Source organism: Cygnus olor, chromosome 1 (genome assembly GCF_009769625.2).
Source record: "Cygnus olor isolate bCygOlo1 chromosome 1, bCygOlo1.pri.v2, whole genome shotgun sequence".
Classification (NCBI taxonomy): Eukaryota; Metazoa; Chordata; class Aves; order Anseriformes; family Anatidae; genus Cygnus; species Cygnus olor.
Genome location: NC_049169.1, coordinates 147086645 through 147104880, shown reverse-complemented (window position 1 = coordinate 147104880; position 18236 = coordinate 147086645). Strand labels below are relative to the sequence as shown.

General features: G+C 38.9%; 1 protein-coding gene across 1 annotated transcript in view; it reads right to left on the bottom strand.

Annotated features, from left to right (window-relative positions):
* The window catches only part of COL4A2 (collagen type IV alpha 2 chain), a 139968-nt gene that overhangs the window by 38715 nt on the left and 83017 nt on the right, over nucleotides 1–18236 (bottom strand). The window contains exons 4-15 of the mRNA XM_040536951.1: nucleotides 12411–12545; nucleotides 12284–12328; nucleotides 10047–10163; nucleotides 9290–9361; nucleotides 7668–7703; nucleotides 7507–7569; nucleotides 5157–5192; nucleotides 4450–4491; nucleotides 3821–3895; nucleotides 2604–2648; nucleotides 1366–1425; nucleotides 547–591 (exon numbers count right to left, since the gene is read on the bottom strand). Of these exons, the coding sequence (XP_040392885.1) occupies nucleotides 547–591; nucleotides 1366–1425; nucleotides 2604–2648; nucleotides 3821–3895; nucleotides 4450–4491; nucleotides 5157–5192; nucleotides 7507–7569; nucleotides 7668–7703; nucleotides 9290–9361; nucleotides 10047–10163; nucleotides 12284–12328; nucleotides 12411–12545 (771 nt within the window). The remainder of the gene's footprint in view (nucleotides 1–546; nucleotides 592–1365; nucleotides 1426–2603; nucleotides 2649–3820; nucleotides 3896–4449; nucleotides 4492–5156; nucleotides 5193–7506; nucleotides 7570–7667; nucleotides 7704–9289; nucleotides 9362–10046; nucleotides 10164–12283; nucleotides 12329–12410; nucleotides 12546–18236) is intronic.

Below are 18236 nucleotides of genomic sequence, written 5' to 3'. Positions count from 1 at the left end.
TAATGCTGACTGAAGAAGCCTTTTTCTGAGCATAAACAGAAAGTATGAGCTCTTACTTGTCTGACACAATGCTATTTTAAATATTTGGGTGTGTTTCCATGGGGACAGAGATTTAATGGTGTATTTATCAGTTTCCTTCCTTTTTTTTTTTTTTTTTTGATATCCAAGATGTAGCATAGACCACGGATCTCAGCCATGTCTGTGTGCCTGTGGAAAGCCATTCAAAATAGTAACTTTTTGCATCTAAGAAGAAAATTATAGAAGTCATGGTAGCAGTAAAGGAGGCAATGAAAACAACAACTCCCCACAGCACTTTTGAAATGTGCTCACGTAGAAATGGAAAAATGAACTTTAATTACAGGACCATTTTTTTTCTCACTGATGATAAACTAACTGACCCAAAATTACAATGATAGATGAATCCAGATGATGCCTGCTAGACTACAGTTGGTGGAATTACAGGCAGAATTTGTCCTCTACACTTTACTTTTCAGACAGATTGCCTACATGTGTGTTGGAAACAACAGACGTGTATGCAATACTCACTCTTTCTCCACTGAGTCCCGGAGAGCCATCGATACCAGGCAGTCCCTATGAAGGCACATTAAAATTAATAAATATAAGTAACATCATAATACATCTTTTAAGAACCATTATTATTTCTTAGCCAAAATAAGTTTGACAATTATTTTGAAGCTCTAAAACTAACAGTCAGAGTTCAGATACTTTTCCGTGATTCACGTATGCTGCAAACAGGAAAGATCTGAAATTTACTCTGGTATTAGATTTTTATCTTCTCTCTCTTAATCAGGAGATTACAAATAGACCATGAAGATTTTAAAGTGGCTGAGATTTTAAAAAAATATATGCTGAGTACTGTTCTTAGTTTAAGCACCTGTTTAAGCACCTTAGAAACAGTGCCCTCAGAGAAGCACCCATAGATGCTACAAGGTAGTAGGATTTATTTTATTTATTTTTTCTGGGGTCACTGGAGTCAAACTCATGTTTGTTGAACACAGTTTGAAGAGAGCTAAGGTGGAAACGGTGAAATGAAGACTACGCTGGGGATCAGGGAAGGAACCGTGGTGAGCGAGCACAGCTTTGGGTGAGTGATGCATGAGGCTTCCCCGTGAGGGTGTAGCCAAACTTGTGAGTCACGTGGGGCCCTCCTCCTGTTACCATTTCAAAATGCCATTTTTCCTTTCCTGTACCAGGGATTTCAGAGCTTCCCATAACTTGGAAGACATGGGCTGAAGAGCTCTCATGTCTGTGGCTTGTTAATCTAAGTTTTGCTCCTAAAGGCAAAGTCTCAGATTGGACTTGCACATTTAGCAATACTAATTTTACGTTTAAGGAGTGACTCACCCTTTGTCCTGAGAAGCCCATTACCCCTTTTTCACCTCTTTCACCAGCGTACCGTATACCCTAGGAAACATTACATTCAGTTTAACATATTTCTATATAAAGTGCAAAAAAAAAAATTAGCAATTTTATGGAAGCTAAACAGAAGGAAAAAAAAATCATTGTAAAACATGCATGATCTAATTATAGCTGCATGTGAAAGAACCAGTGTCTTTAAAGTAGAGTGTAACATGCTTGCTTCATCACAATAGCAGGATAGGCCATTAGGCAGAGGACAGGGTTTCCCTCCTATCATCCTGTCCTTCTTTATTTCTTCTATAACTGTGACTCTGAAGAGAAGCCAAAGCAATTGTTCAGCTATACAACCAATTAAGCAACTCAGCGTATGCCCAAATTATAGCTTTAGAGAACAATTTGGCAAATACAGGCATGCTACTATTAAAAAAAAGGGAGAAACATATCTGAAGCATATCCCACTCTGCTACATCAAGATAAAATCTGTGGTTTTCCTAATAGAGTCACAACAAAATTCTGCATGTATAAAATCTGACCATCAGCTAAAAATATGACTAGGAAGTGCATACGGAGGGCAGCAGGGCTCACATCGTAGCTTTCTGCCATAACCTCATTGGGAAGTTAACCAGACCATCTGAGAAAATAAAGCTCCGCAAAATGCCCAGTGAGGCAACCCAAGTTGGTGAAGACTGTATTTTAAACCACTCTAGGAAGTAAAAAAGAACCACTCAATAGCAAAGCTATTTGGACAGACTAGAATTTGCACGTGAATTAATTAAACCACATTCAGTCAAGTTTAGTTGACAGCTCTAAATGATAGAGCAACAAATGGGACAAACTCTCAGTCAACAGACCTATGAGGCCAAAAGTTTGTATGTGCTGGGCAGCAGACTGAGAAGGATTGAGAACATTTCCTTACATACATATTTAATGGGATTTAATGTAATTTTTAACATAGCAGACCATCAGCAGTAATGAGATTTATTAATAGTTAAAGCTAAAATTTAAAAAAAAGTGTGAGGGAAAACCGTATTTTGGTAAACCAGCAAGAAGAGAACAACAGATTGTGCTGTGGAGTTCTTACGTATCACATTGTTGTTTAGATTTCCTAAAGCATCAGAACTGGTGCCCCTGTTTGTGTTGCTCTGTATTGCACCATTTCAGCAAAGAATGCACCAGTATTAACTCTGGTATTATTTGTCTTTGCTGTTCTCCACTTGACTTACTGGTTGTCCGGGTTCCCCTTTTTGTCCACGTTCTCCTCTTTCACCCTAAAAATGAAGAAAAAGTGTTCAGATATGTTAGGCATTCCCATTTACATTTTATTAACTTTTTTACAACACGAAGTTACAAATCTTTTTCAAGAGGAAACCCACCGCTCTTACGTTCTTTATTTGTACGTTTATCATATGAAATGCATGTTTTGTTTTTTTTAAAGTTGCATTAAAATATATATTTCATAGTTTTTCTGAAAATGTTTCTAGGAATATGAACACTGTAGGCTATTTCCAGGCTTGTTCATAAGATGCCTGGGTGATGAGTGCCTGGTTAATGTCTATAAATAAATCCACTTTCTCCAAGTTTTACCTATTGCTTATCTGTGAATTGTCTGATCAAATATGAGAATTCCTCTTAGGATGACACAAATTGCAACCTACTCACAATATTGTCTATATCTCTAAACTGACTACAAAGACTGTCCAGACAAGTAGCTCACATCTCCCCTTAGTCGTGGAAATCCCATCTTGGCACCAAAGATATTTTTACATCTTTCAGTATCACACCAGTTTACTTATATTTCTGGAGCCATGTGAACATTGTAGCTTCAAATTCAGAACTGAAAACTACTGGTCTGGACATTGGCGCTCACCATAGAACATACCTATATGAAGTATGACTCTCTCTGCTCCCAGTAAGAAGCAACAGATGAGAATAAACTGTATCTTGCTGTAGAGGATTTCTCCAATACCTATGGACAAGCCTTAACTATAAGTATACAAACATCTGCACCATACAGATATGTTACAGAAACATACATGATAATTCTGATTGCTTCCCTAAAATGTGCTTCTTACAGGAGGATGATTTCATTCATTATTATGGAAAATAAGATACTGTATGATTTCTTAGCTGGTATTTCTGGTTGTGGAACCAGAAGACGTCAGTGATGACCAGTAGCTGCATACTAGGATTTATTTAAACAAAAATAGCAAGTTTGCTATGATACCTCCAGTCTTACTTTGTGAGAAGTGCTTTTTAAATAGCCAACATAATAACAAAAAATACTTTATGATTCAAGCTGCAGGAAAGCAGCAGATTTGTCTTTTGACAAACTAATGTCTTCTACGTACTATATGTAAAAGCACATTTGTACAATATTTTAGTTTTGATAGTAGAGAGCTCTTAACTCCTCTCACATTTTGTGAAAATATTCTGTAGTTACCTTGTGTTTGTCAGAGGGGACACCCATCAGTTCTCTTGTACGAAGCCCAGGTGGACCGGGTGGACCTGGGGGTCCCTGCAGTGAAAACGTAAGGGTACGTTTACTAACAGTTACAATACCTCATCAAGTTGTTGACCAGCACCAGTTGATGAATGGAATGAATGATGAGTAGAAAAAGAGGGATGCAGGTTTTCCCCTGCTAAGAATACAGTTCTAAACCTTTAAATAAATTGACAGCAAGAAACAAGTTTACTTTGTGCTGGGATAAACATAAAGCAATACGTGCTCTTTCCCTGTATGCTTCCAGAATAACTGTAAAGGCTATTGCTTTATATAAAGTAGTCTGGCTCTATAAATTTCGGAAATGTCACCTCTGATTTGTGTTGGTGTAAATGAAGGCACAGTTAGACCAAGACTAATGTAAAAGTTAGATGTAAAAGCTAGTTCAATTATGACATTTGTTATGGAGATTATCAAATATAGCTTTCAAAGATATATTTGTTTGCTTTTCTATTATAATTATGTAATATAATTGCCAACTAAGAGCGTATTTAAAATAGATTCCTTTATAAATAGCAAACAACATCATTCTGTCCTGTAGTGATACTAATTCATCAGTTTTTCTTTACCTGTTCGCCTTTTTCTCCATAGAAGCCAAGGCCCCTGTTGCCCTGCAAAAGCAATAGGTCAAGATTTACTAAAAGTACAACCTGGTTTTCTAATGTAAAATTTAAATTTAAACACGCTGAAGGGCCTTTTCAGACTTAGAACTCTGTAGGATGCCACTGAAGAAGAGTAACAAGCAATAACCTAGTTTTACCTCAAAGTATTTTTAGAGATTTAGAAGTATTTTTATAGATGTAAACATCAGAAGATGACTCTAATTGAAATCTCATGTTACCAGTGCTTCTTATAACAGACTTTGAGTCATTCACTAAGTAATGTTGTGAAAAGATCAAGCACTTCTTTTGCAAGTTTTTTAACGGAACCAAATGTTAAATAAAAATACCTAGGTGGGTCAGAACAATTAACTTATATTTTTTTTCCACTGAGATACAATTGAATATTGTGCAGACTGCAAGGATTCTCTGTTCATGGGAAGCTACTATGACTACAGTAGCAAATTAAATCTGGCTCTAGAACTGGTTTAATCGTTTCAGGGTAGCCGATCCCAGTGTAAGATTAACTTCTTGTGGTATGCAGCCAACACAGAAGGTCTTGTGCTACACAGCCTTTGGAGCAGCCTGTGGTTCTTTATTTTACTGCCTTCAAGTGGGTCTTGGATAAACCTTAGTGACACAAAATCAACATGAACAGCTTTGAAACAAAGACTTACTTGTGGTCCTTGTGGTCCTGGGGGCCCTGGTGGTCCCTAGGGAAACACAATACACGAGAGCAAGTTACTTGTCACTTTGTAATCAATGCATGCGGGTCAGTTACTCTATGTCAGAAATAAAAGCATATATTTGTAAAATAGTGTAATCCTTAGTGCTCAATGTACTATTCTTGATACATTAGCTGTGTTTACTGATCTGAAAAATACTCTCCTAAGTCATACAATAATCTTTCCCAACAGAATAGAAGTCTCCCAGCTTAGATGTAATGAAATTCTGTTTTTATTTCAAGTAATAAGAACTTGCGCTTTTGGATCCTGACTTAGTAACTTTTTAACTTCATACCTAAAGTTAAGCACATCTTTAAGCACTTCACTGAACTAGTGTCTTGGTACTGCATTGGTGTTTACAGGGTGTTAAACTACCATGTGTGTATATCAGATTACCAATTTGGTATTTTACAGAATGAAAAAGGAAGATAGTGGGAAATGAAACCAGAACAGACATAAATGCTTGTCTTACAATAAAGTCTTACAAGAAGAGCAGTAAGGAAAGCTATTAATTGGACAGAAAACTTACATTGCATCAGTCAACTAGGGTAGTTAATAGGCTCCAAAGGGTTCTAAGCATTAAAAACTCTGTCAAATGTTGGAGAGGTGGGGTGAATAAGAAGCACGAGCTTTTCAGAGAAGGAGATGGTGAATAAGAGGAATAATAAAAGTGAGACAGCTGTCGATGGAACTGTCCACCTGCTGAGCCCCAAAGGGGGTACAACTTGGGTTATGCAACCTCAACCCAAACTTACAAAGAAAAAGATCATGATGGTCAGGTGAGACCTAAACTTGTTATATATCTCTCCTTTGCTATGTTTCTTTGTGTAAATACACAGTAGACTGGTTCTGACAAAACGATGTCTAAATCAGTTTTGCTTAGTCAAGGAGTCTGTGAGCCTAATCTACAGGGCAGATGCACTGTGCGGGCATGCTGCCATCTGGAGGAGCCACGTTTGCCTTCATGTGGGATCTAGGACTCAAGGATGAGGAACAGTGCAAACCTGGAAGCATTTCCCAGGTCCATCACAGTTTCAGAGATGATAAAGATAGTTTGAACTATTTTGTTAATAGTGGAGATGGTGGGCATCCATCTACTATGGCAGAGTGTTCAAAAGAGATGTTGTGATGATTGTAACCAGAGGGATGTAGTCGTGAGGCTTAGAAAATGCATAGTTCTGTCACTCCTTACATCTTACATCCAACACAGTGTCCTGGGAATAGTAGGCTGGGTCTCCTGTGTGAAGCTCGTGAAACTAATAGGTTCACTCTAGGAATAAAATAAGTAAAGGACTGAGAAGATTTCCTTTCAGGAGGTTCAGAGGAGAAAGATAAGATGCAGCTTACCCCCAGTGATAAAGCAGACACTGCAGAAAATTAACTTAGGAGAGGCTTAGCATGCTGTGAATTTAGTCCTAGAATTTTATTTTATTCTATTTTATTTTATTTATTTATTTATTTGGGGGGGGGGGGAGGGACTGGGTGTCCCTGAAAAAAGGTTATGGAGGTCGTTTGTAAGAAGCCCTGAATTTGATTTTTTTTCCCCAAAAATTAGTGATGTAGAGCAGGTCTGAAGTAAATGTTGACAAATAAAAAGACAAAAAAGTAAGCAAGTGCTATAAAGTTTCTTACAGGAAAATAAAGCAAACCTAAATAAAACAAAGTATACTGAATTTGAACATTTGGTTTTCACCCATAAAACCATTAACCATGGTAAACAAGAAATGTAGAAAATGATATCTGTAGAGAACACAATATTTCCAAAGAAATAGTCAGCGCCAGTTGTCAACTCCAGTGCTGTAAATGTTGACTTTTGAAAAAAAAAATACTGAAAAAAAGTTTAAAAATAAAATGGTCTTGTAAAAACTAATAAAGAGAATTATCTATTCAATCTCCTGTAGGAAGTATGGATAGCTGATAACCACATCCTTTATGAGAAGAAAAGATGACATATTTAGATCCTGATATCTCAGTGTAGGGGGCTGTAGATACCTAAATGGACTGCAATCAATAATCTTTACAAAGAAGACTCATTCAAGGAGGTTAAAGAAATACAATATAAATCAAGAGCCTCAGGTAATACAGGGTGAAAGAAAGTATACTTCTTTGTGCAATACTCATCACTGTAGAATCAGTGTCTTAGTGCTTTTTTCAAGGTTTTCTATCCAAGGGCACCTACTTGCTATTTCTAAATTCATTTTTTCTCTTCATTTGCTATGCTAGAGTTTAGCATAATGAATCTTGCTGAGATGATTCTTTCATTAGGTTAATTTCCTACAGAAAATATTTTAAGCATACTTACTGGTCTTCCTCGCTCTCCTCTTGGACCAACAGGTCCTTGAACACCCAGTATACCTGGAGGTCCCTTTAAATTGAAAAAAGAAAATACCAAAACATCAATTCATGTTGTTTTGATATCAGTTACTGTTGACACTTTATCACATTTGCTATACCACTACTTACTGGAAAACCACTGAATCCTGGATCCCCAGGTTCTCCCTAAAGAAAGCAAAGAAGTAAAAAATGCAGTAAATACTATGCACAAAATAGAATAAAATATTTTCTTATTAACTTTTTCTTATTCCAAAAGCTATTTAAAAATCATAGCATATTTTCCATATAAATCCTTATGTACAGATATATTCAATGAATATTTTGAGATAATCTAATGTGTTTTATCATAGATTGATTTTATACTTTCTCTATATAGTATAGTTACATACAATATACTTGGAAGGTACAAAGATGGCTAGTGAAGTTAGGGATCCAAACTGCAAGGCTGAGATGGACAACAGGCCATGTTTAATTCCTTTTTGAAAGACCCATCTAATCAGTAGCTTAATTAGGGATACAACCTTAGCTGAAATGTACAAGTTGATTTTTCATGAGTTGCATGGGAATTACCAAATCATTTTGATTCTCTTCTGAGTCACTGAGAAGCTCTTGGAACATACCGTTTTCAGTGACCACATATTTTAACTGCAGTACATGTTGAAATGTTTTTGGAAATTGGATCCAAAAATGTTCTAGTGCAAAGACCTTTCAAGCCCATAAATAATACAGTATTCAGTCCAGACACCTTCAATCATCTTAACTTTTATTTTTTTTTATATATATATATATATAGATAATTTGAGTTTAGTTAATGGAATAATCTGTGGAACCAAGTACTTTTTGAAATGAATACTGGTGCCAATATCTATTCTTGACTATAAATACTTGAGTAGTTCTCTAATTACTACTAACGAGCGAAAAGAACTTAAAAAGTTTCTGAAAGGAAAAGATTCCATTAAAAAAAGTCAAAAGAAAAATATATTTTGGCACTCATCACTGGCATAAAATTTACTTAAATGAACTTAGCAGATCCCAGTGCCGAGTACAGCTCTGATGTAGCTTTGTACTTAAATTTGTCACAGTTTACACTCTAACAGTATATGTAACCACTTATCATTATCTGATATTTTCAAATTATACAAAACTATACATATGAGAAAAAGACTCAAGTGACCACAAAACAAGTTTTTAGGATTAGATAGAGTAAGGGCACCCATAAGAATACTTGAGGGTTACTAAATATCTAAATAATACATTGAAGCATATATTATCACAAGTCAACCAAACTCCTACATGGAAGTTATACAGAAAGGATCATAATATTAAATGGAATCATTCAGTGGAGAAAACTGTGAGAAAGGAGTGATTTTACCAGGAATGATATACGGGTAGTCATCGAATAAAGAGGATAAGACTTGAACTACAACATTTGCACTTGTATTTAAAAGTACAATGTTACAAACCTTTTAAAATCGACAGGTTTATGTCCTTGTCCAGTACCTCTGCAATCAACCTGCAGACTGGAAGTCCTTGCAAGTAAGTGAGTGGACATTTCCTCCCTGGATATTGGATAGGCTTTGCTGTAACCAGAGACAGCAGAAGCCGCCTGGCAAAACCTACACAGAATTTAAGTGGGTCTTTAGGAATGCGTCTTCCAGAATGTAAGGGAAACTCACTCTCCATCACCTGTTTTAAAAACAGTACTGAGCGTTGATTGAAAATTCATCAGTTCGCGGGAGTGACACACGTACCCGGTATCGGCTGGCAATGTCCGGTGGTAGTATATAGGGCTCCCCCTTCTGGCCCTTTGGTCCTTGGACTCCCTGGATGTGACCGAAAAAAAAGGAAAAAAGTAAGCTTTCATATCATCTGTGAATTCATAAACAGTTACGAGTAATGCAAAATATCTGTAAGGTTTTTCATGAGCATATATGTACCACTGTCTGATGGCAGAGACTATGTCTAACTCTGGAAAGTTGTGGTTTACAAACAAAGCATAAACCCTTGTGGTACCCAAAGGAATGGATTTGAAATACAGGAGGAAAAACTCCCTGTTACTTAGGAATGATATTATGGGATGGCACCTGCCAGATAGAGCCGCAGCTGCAGCTACTCAGGGCTGACACATGGGCTGGAGCTCCAGTGCTCATTGCAGCATGATCCTACGTATCATGCTATGGAAAGCCAGTGTGTTGGGCATGGGTAGGGAAGGAAAAGGTTACTCTCATCAGGAATTGTGAGTCAGATATTCTTTTACTGCTTTTGGATAAAGCTGTACAGTATTTCTTGAAGCAATCTCCCTGCAGGACCTACATGATAGGTATAGCAGACCTTCTAGCCCTAAGTGTTACGAAGCTCATCTGGGTAGGTCCACAAGGATGCTGTGCTGCGCCAAAAGGGATCTCTATGAAGAGATGTCCCATCAGTTTCCAACACACACTTGCACGAAATGCAAGTGCTTCAGTAATGATCTTCACTTCACGTATTCATTTGCTGTCACCTACTTACAATGGTACCGGGGAAACCAGAGAGTCCTGGAGTTCCTGAGTCGCCAGGGTCACCTACTGTCCCGTTACAGCCATCATGACCCGGTTTCCCCCTTGATCCTGGCTGCCCTGGATGACCCTGTTGAGGAAAAAAAAAAGTGTTTATCTATCCATCTGTTTCCAGTTTTCCTTTTCCTGTAGTCACACAGTATTTAGACATTCTCACATTAAGCCCAAGACTTGGATCCATGGGAAACTATGATTTTCAAAGAAAGAAACAGACAGTGCCTTTTTTTAATATAGCTGCAGCTTGAACCAGATGCCCCAGACAGTATGAAAAAAATGAGTAGTGAAGGACCTTTCAGAAAGGGTAAGAAAGCTAATGTTCAATGCAGTCTCTGTTAACCAGAGAACTAAGCCAGATGAGACTGCTGTGCAGGGAGCCACCAAGAACTGAGATTGTTAAGAATTTCAGTGATTCACACTGGAGGAGTGGGAAGAAAGGTTCATTACTGGCTTTGAACAGCTTCCAAGCTAGGAAAAAAGTCAGTGATGCTTTTGGAGCTAGGTTGGGTGTCATGATGAAGCTGTAAGTACAGAGATGGGAAGAGATCAGATGGGCTCAAACCAAGGGCACTGGGGGTACTAAAGAAGCTCCACGTTGAGCCTCTGAGATGCCTCAGGAAAGCAGGAAAAAGTTACTCCTGCCTTAAAATGAGTTTCCACTGCAGTGCCTATGTTCACCTCAATTGCACTTACGATTGCTTTGCACTGGGATTGATGAAAATCTAATCTGCCCTTGAGCAGCTTTCTTCCAGGGGGCTCAGTCAGAAAAAAAAAAACAAAAAACCAACACAGAAACTAACATAAACAGAATAATTTCTTCCTTCTTCACTACCTAGAACAAGGGCTTTCTTTTTGCTTCTGCTCACTTTCTTAGAAGAAAAAGAGATCTGTCCATGCCCTCACCTAGCTCCATCAAATACTCACATTCCTCACTCCAAAACAGACCCAAGTTTGCCACCCTCCTCTCTTGGCCTTTAGCCCCACATCCCAGCACTTTGCTGTTACAGTTCATATATGTGACTATTTGCCTTCTCTTCTTGCCATGGTCAGTTTTGTGCTTTGGCCTAAGAAAACTGGTTGGAGAACATAATCAAGTGAGAAGGGTGGAGGGCTTGAGGATGCATGCGGGTTCAAATAGTATCTGAAAGCATTTATCCCCCACAATGCAATTGCAGAGGTCATGCAGGCAGGGCTAAAAAAGAAAACTTGCTCAGGTAGCAGAAGCGGTCCAGCTATAGTAACATGGAGCTTCAGAGGAGAATGATTTACTCGCGGGAAGACAGAGCACTGAGAAACAACTCAATGTGGTGGGGCGAATGAGATCCTTGGCTACAGGAGGTTTCTTCTTCCTTTAAGAGTGATAAGGAGAGAGAGGAGGAAGAGTGTGTGAGAGAAAGCCCTGAAACTTGATACAGAGCTCTTCAGGAAACAAAAAGGGTGAAAGCAGAGTAGATGTGGATGTGTGGGTTGCAGAGTGAGGCCATGGTGTCAGGGAGCACTACAAAGGAAACCCAAGCCTGGGAACTCTGTCCAGGGATTCCAGTGACTCAGATTTCTTTGTTATTTTATGACACAAGATGTAAAGGAGTGTAAGCTGGGAAAATACTGTGCTGTGAACTTTACCCGGTTTTCCTCTTTGAATGTTTCAGTTTCATGGACCTGGACAATTTGTTCAAAGTTTTTGAGATAAATAGTTTTTTTAAGACCATCTCATGCAAGCTGTATGAGATATAAACCAAATAATGGTTAGTATTCTTACATTTATTGGTCTTTCTATGTACTTTACAATTCTGAAATAATTAAGGCATGACCCACTGGTGTCCTTTGCTCACTAGGCTAGGAGATGTAGAGAACTTATCTCTCAGCTCTTTCCTACAAAAGAACATACGTAGCTGGGTAACCTCCAGGGACGCAAGAAATTTCCTTCTGTTTTTTTCCCTTTTTACAAGGGGATTTCTCCAAAGGACAAAGCAAACGGACCTTAATTATCAGAGGGAATGAGCAGGAGCACAGATTCTATTTTTTTGCTGTGCATCTGCAGTTCCACTTACTTTAGCAAATGCCCTTAGCTTAACAGCGCGTACGTGGATGATGCAGAATTCAGCCCAGAGACTTTAAAGTACAAAGGCATTAAACCAGTCTGCAATAATTGCAGTTGGTAGTTTCTTAAACATGAGGTAACCAGATACTTACAGGAACGCCATCTGCCCCTGGGAATCCAGTGACTCCTCTTAGTCCCTAGAGTGAAACAGCACAATTAAAATGATGTTCTGTCTAATATTTTGCTCATTAGCTAAAACATCTCATACTCAGAAGTTACCATTTCTCCTTTGGGTCCACTTATTCCTGGATGTCCTCTTTCACCTTTGTGACCTTTGGGACCTTGCACTCCTGGGATCCCCATCAATCCTGGTGGTCCAGGGAACCCCTGTGATCCAAGGAGTCCTGGCTGGCCCTGATAAAAGTAATAAAAAAGCATTTATTTAGGAACAGTTATGATGTGTGAAGCTGGGTTAGTTATCACTCCTGCAGTGTAGTCAATCTCTTCAAGAGAAAATAAACAGAATCTCTTTTCATTTCAGTAGAGCAGACTCTTTGATGAACGTCATCTGGAAACACCATACATAAACTCCAGCAAAGTGACTACATTGTGCATGACAAAATCAATACATGGAAATGAACTCTCAAATCAATATTCACTACTCGAACATTCACTGCTACTCTATGAAAAAAGTGTTTTGTCTGGAATAGGGAGAATGACTTCTTGAGAGAAGGAGGCTGATACTGAATGTCGTGAATTTCTGCCTGAATTTCTGCCTTTTTAGGATGGTATTTGTATTTAACAGTGGAGCCTGAAAATGATTAGACAACACACCATTAGGGTGTGGCATCCACATAGGTTGAAGTGTCGCATGTGGGTTTCTCTGTCATTAACAGTTCCCTTCCAGAGCTGGTTTGGTAGAACAGCCCTAATGACACTCTTCAGGCCACTTCAAACATTGTTTAAAAATAATTCTCTGTTGACTGCCAACATCACAAGGCTCATCATTTTGAAATGACACAATGGCGGTTTAAATAATGGGGCTGTGACAGTATGTCTGAGACCCGTGAACCAAAGTATTTGAAAACTACTCCAAGTGCAGTGTCACCAAGGCACATATGTTTTGTATGCTTTGTGGTACTCACTGCACTAATGACAGTAATAATAAATTGACAGTCTTTTCTGGAGAGAAATGCTTAAATGGCACAAAGCACCATTTAACAAGACATTCTAATGAAGCAAATTCTAATAAAAGTATTTTTAAAATGCAATTCGATTTTCACAGGCCATTCTGCAACAGCATCAGTATCTCGCAAAGCAAGAATTATAGCAAAACATGAACAAATAGGTATGTATTTATACAAACAAATTGTTAAAAAAATCAGTATAAAATGTATAATGTAACAGCATTAAAATAGTGTAAAATATATACTATCCCATCTTCCTACAACAGCTTACTTCCTTTTTCGCTCTCACCCATGCCTGGAAAGAAAGAATTAAAAAATGAATGTAATCCCTCTCCAAGAAATGCAATTGTTCAACTTCATTTAATGTCATTGGGATTGTCACTGAGAAGTGAAAGAAGGCAGTTTAGGGACTTGAAGAAGTGAACATGAAGATACCCTAATCCTAATTTCTTTGTATTCAGACAGCAGTAGTCAAGCTAGCAAACAATGCTTTATTGATTTTAGGTGAACTTTTGTTGTCCTATTAAAGGATAGGCCCACTTGTGACACAGTTTCAAAATGCAACTGTCAACTATCCAGAGAATCACAGAATCATAGAATGGTTTGGGTTGGAATGAACCTAAAAGACCACCCAGTTCCAACCCCCTGCCATGGGCAGGGACACCTCCCACCAGACCAGGCTGCCCAAAGCCCCATCCAGCCTGGCCTTGAGCACCTCCAGGGATGGGGCAGCCACAGCTTCTCTGGGCAGCCTGTGCCAGCGCCTCACCACCCTCTGAGTGAGGAACTTCTTCCTAATGTCTAATCTAAACCTACCCTCTCCTACTTTAAAGCCATTCCCACTTGTCCTATCACTCTACTCCCCGACAAAGAGTCCCTCCCCAGCTTTCCTGCAGGCCTCCTTTAGGTGCTGGAAGGCCGCTGTAAGGTCTCCCTGGAGCCTTCTCTTCTCCAGGCTGAACAACCCCAACTCTCTCAGCCTGTCTTCACGGGAGAGGTGCTCCAGCCCTTTGATCATCTTCATGGCCCTCCTCTGGACTCACTCTAATACACCCAAGTCCTTCCTGTGCTGGGGGCCCCAGAGCTGAACGCAGCACTCCAGGTAGGGTCTCACGAGAGCAGAGCAGAAGGGGAGAATCACCTCCCTTGACCTGCTGGCCATGCTTCTTTTGATGCAGCCCAGGATATGGTTGGCTTTCTGGGCTGCAAGCGCACGTTGCCGGATCATGTTGAGCTTCTCGTCAGCCAACACCCCCAGGTCCTTCTCCTCAGGGCTGCTCTCAATCCTTTCTTTGCCCAGCCTTATTAGTGCCTATCTATCTGTAGTTAAATTTTATATATACTGTAGTTGTGCTATTATCATAAACTGCAAAACATAAACCATGACTGAAACATAGTGTACTTCCGGTTAAAAAGAAGAAAAAAAAAAACATCGTTTACCATACCATCTTTTTGGAAAAAAGCTGTCACAGTATTTTCAGTAGTTTTTTTATATTTTAAACCCCATTATATAATATCAAACAAGTCCATACTGAGAAACTGAGATAATCAAACAAAGTACAAAGCTCAGTGCATTTTTTTTTCTGGGAAAAAGACTAGGAATGAACTAGTATGAAGTGTGAATTACATGTGCTTCCTCAGGGACAAGCCACCAGTATGGATCCCTGATGGTGCTATACCAGTATGATTAATTTGACAGAACTGGTGGGTTAGGTGCATTACCAAAGGCCACCATGGACTATTGTTTGAGCTGACACCACAGAAGATGATCTCTCCTGTACTTACAACCAAGCCCAACCTCATACAGCTTCCCTACTTGTAAAGCAAGCCTGCTCTTGGGGACTATTACCATTTAGAAGGCCAACATATTTCCATTTTTCAATTCAATAAATTGAGAAGAAAAAAAGCTTATATGAGTACACACACAATATATGATTCCTGTTGGCAGGAGGCACACACATCTGAGCAAGTGGCAGCTCATTTCCCTACACCAGTCACAGCTGGCTACTACAGATGCAGCTTTCTCCACATAAGCAGTTTTCAGTCTTTTAAAATCAGTGAATCTCTAAGTTATCCTATGGAGGTGCAGACCCTTGTCTAGCCATGTTCACAACAGCCATGCTTTTCTTAGTTACCTGCCTCAAATGGAAAGCTGCTGATTAGAAGCACTAGAATAATGATTTAAATGGGAACTAACAAGTTCATTAGTGTGAGCTCCAAGGTCAGGAAAAAGAAGTCTTTTCTGATGCCACTTCTTCTTGACTTTAACTTCTTGACTTACTTTAACTTCTTGACTTACTTTAACTACAAAGGGATTGAGTGAGTACAAATGAGCGTATACCATGAAACAGCCTTTTTTTTGGGGGGGGTGGAAATAACAGATATTTCATCCATTCTAAAAGATACACAGTTGGCTCTTTTTTTTTTTTTTTTTTTTTGTAGAACATTATCTCAGTATCTATTCTTATGCTCTTGCATAAGATTTTTATCTAGTTAAAAAATTCCATCATACTGCAAAATTTTAAAATCTAATTAAATACTTAAGCTAGTTTATCCTTCCCCACATGTGCAAATCTGGAAAGGAACCTTTAAAAAGGATGAAAAGTATCTCACATATCTGTGAAGAACACAGAAAAATTATTCAAATTCAATTTTAGGGATTTGAGTTGGCTCTAGTTTCAATTTAATCTTGAGAGGTTCTGGGAAGAAACAGTTCCTTCCACAAAGAAAGTAAACCATGGTTTCTGCGTACTGAAAAGGTCACTTCATTATTGCATTGAAGTAAATGAAAGCCAAGGGAGGTCAAACCAATTCCAGAAGCCACTCACCCACCTGAGACATATAAAATGCCTTTTTAGTTCATATCTGCTTACATTTTCAGGGCAGCAGACTGCAGACAGAATGAATGTAAACTTTCAGTTGTAACATTTGACAAAATGCTGGTTATGGTTGTAACTATTGAATCTGTGCATAGCTTTCTGCAGGGAGCTGTAATACTCCAAAGCTGGCATTGCATGGGACACAGTTATGTCTCTAATTCATATACAAAATACCACCCCTCCTGTTCGGGGTTGCAGTCCCATCTTTTTGTCTGCTAGGGAGGAAGAAGTAAACAAGGAATGGAAAATGAGGAAGAGAGCAGAGCAGTGCCGGTGTCCCTTCCCCATGCTTTCCTGGTTATTATTAAATCACTTGTTTGTTGAGACACTTGGGTGGACTATTTAATATTATTTGTAATAAAGACAAGGTAACCAATCCTTCTGGGACTGGTTCATCACGAGGCTAGAGTCAGAGCTGGAGAAGTAGTTAATATTATGACAGTTTGTGTAGTTCTTCAGACAGTTAGCATCTTGGCTTGTTAACTGGATTAGCTTTATTAACCTTTGTTAACTCAGACATGTAAGCTTTTTTACTCTACTTTCTTTATGTTAAATCTTTTGTTGAACAAGTATGTCCCCTTTTCATTAGCAAATGACCTAAGAACATGTGCTCTTTTGCAAAGGTCATTAAGGAGATTTAAGCAAAGACAATCAATTTGAAAGGTTCAGTCAAATAAAGCATGACTCAATTATTAGAGTCCTGAATACCCTTGTGTGAAATATGCCATGCATGCTACTACTCTGGTTGTGCTCCTGGAGGTTCAGAAATCCTAGAAAATTCTCCAAAGCTGTGACATTGTGTCTGGATTAAATTTCCAGGTTAAAAAAAAAAAAAAAAAAAAGAGGTAAGCCTACGGGAATATGCTGTACCTGGCTGTCATATTTTAGATAACTCACAAAGCACTTTCTCTAGTGCTCCCTTTTCTTACCTGACAAAGCATTGCAGAAATGTGTTCTGGCCCAAATGTCTCTCCAGAAGAAGGCTTCACATTTTGCTGGGGGGCACTGGAAGTCTGCCAGCATCCAGAGCATGGCACGATTGCCCCTTACTGCCACTAGATCTACAGGCTGGAGCTACAAGGCTTATGGGAATATGTATGGCATACATGCATGGCATACTGTGGCAAAGCAGCTCAGAGGGAGCATGTGAAAAGAAAAGGAAAAAGTGGGTGGATGGAATATCTTGAAGACCAACAAGGAGTTTTACATTCCTTTTTGTTCTTGTACAGGACTTCCTTTACCATTCGGACGCATTACAAAGCTACCAATGTCAGGATGCACTCTTAAATAGGCAGTCCCTGCTCTGCTCTTCCTGTGACTGCAGCTGACTGGGAGAGGTCTCGCACAGTCCCCATGGCCAGCACAGCCATGTGCAAAAGCTATTTACAGGGAGGAGCAGAGGTCAGAAATTTAGGAAGCCTGGAGGAAATCTTCCCAGAAAATATTTGCAATGTTGCATATACATCGTCCCCTGTCCAGTGACGCGCATGAAAGAAAACGCTGTCAGGGTCGTCATTGAATTTAATCACTGCGTTTTGCAATTCAGTCCCAGTGGACTTAAGAAGATCCTGAACAGACTTTTAGATCTGTACTAAATGTTCATGTATTGCAGCTTGAACTTCAGTTTTCAGTTCTTGTAGGATCAGTCAAATGAAAGAAAGATGTCATGTTGCAATACTTTCTTCCTTCTAATTTACTGTGAAATTTACACTGTGGAAACAAAACTGGTAGAGGAAGGTGTGCTGATTTTGAAAGCAACCAATTTTGGGGGGTTCTATACAAATAAAGGCATAATGAATGGCAGTTCCTGCTCTGAAGGTTTTAAAATACAAGACGTTCATCATGAATTGCTGAGAAACCTATTTACCAGTGTTTAGATATAAAGAATGGAGAAAATCAGTGATTTGCAATAATGAAGAGAGAGAGAGAACCAGAATTACTGCAGAGCTTCACGGTAATTGAGCCCATTTTGCTGTATTTCATTACAGACTTTTATTTTGCAACTGCTTCTGGTATATGGAATGTGATGATTCAGTATT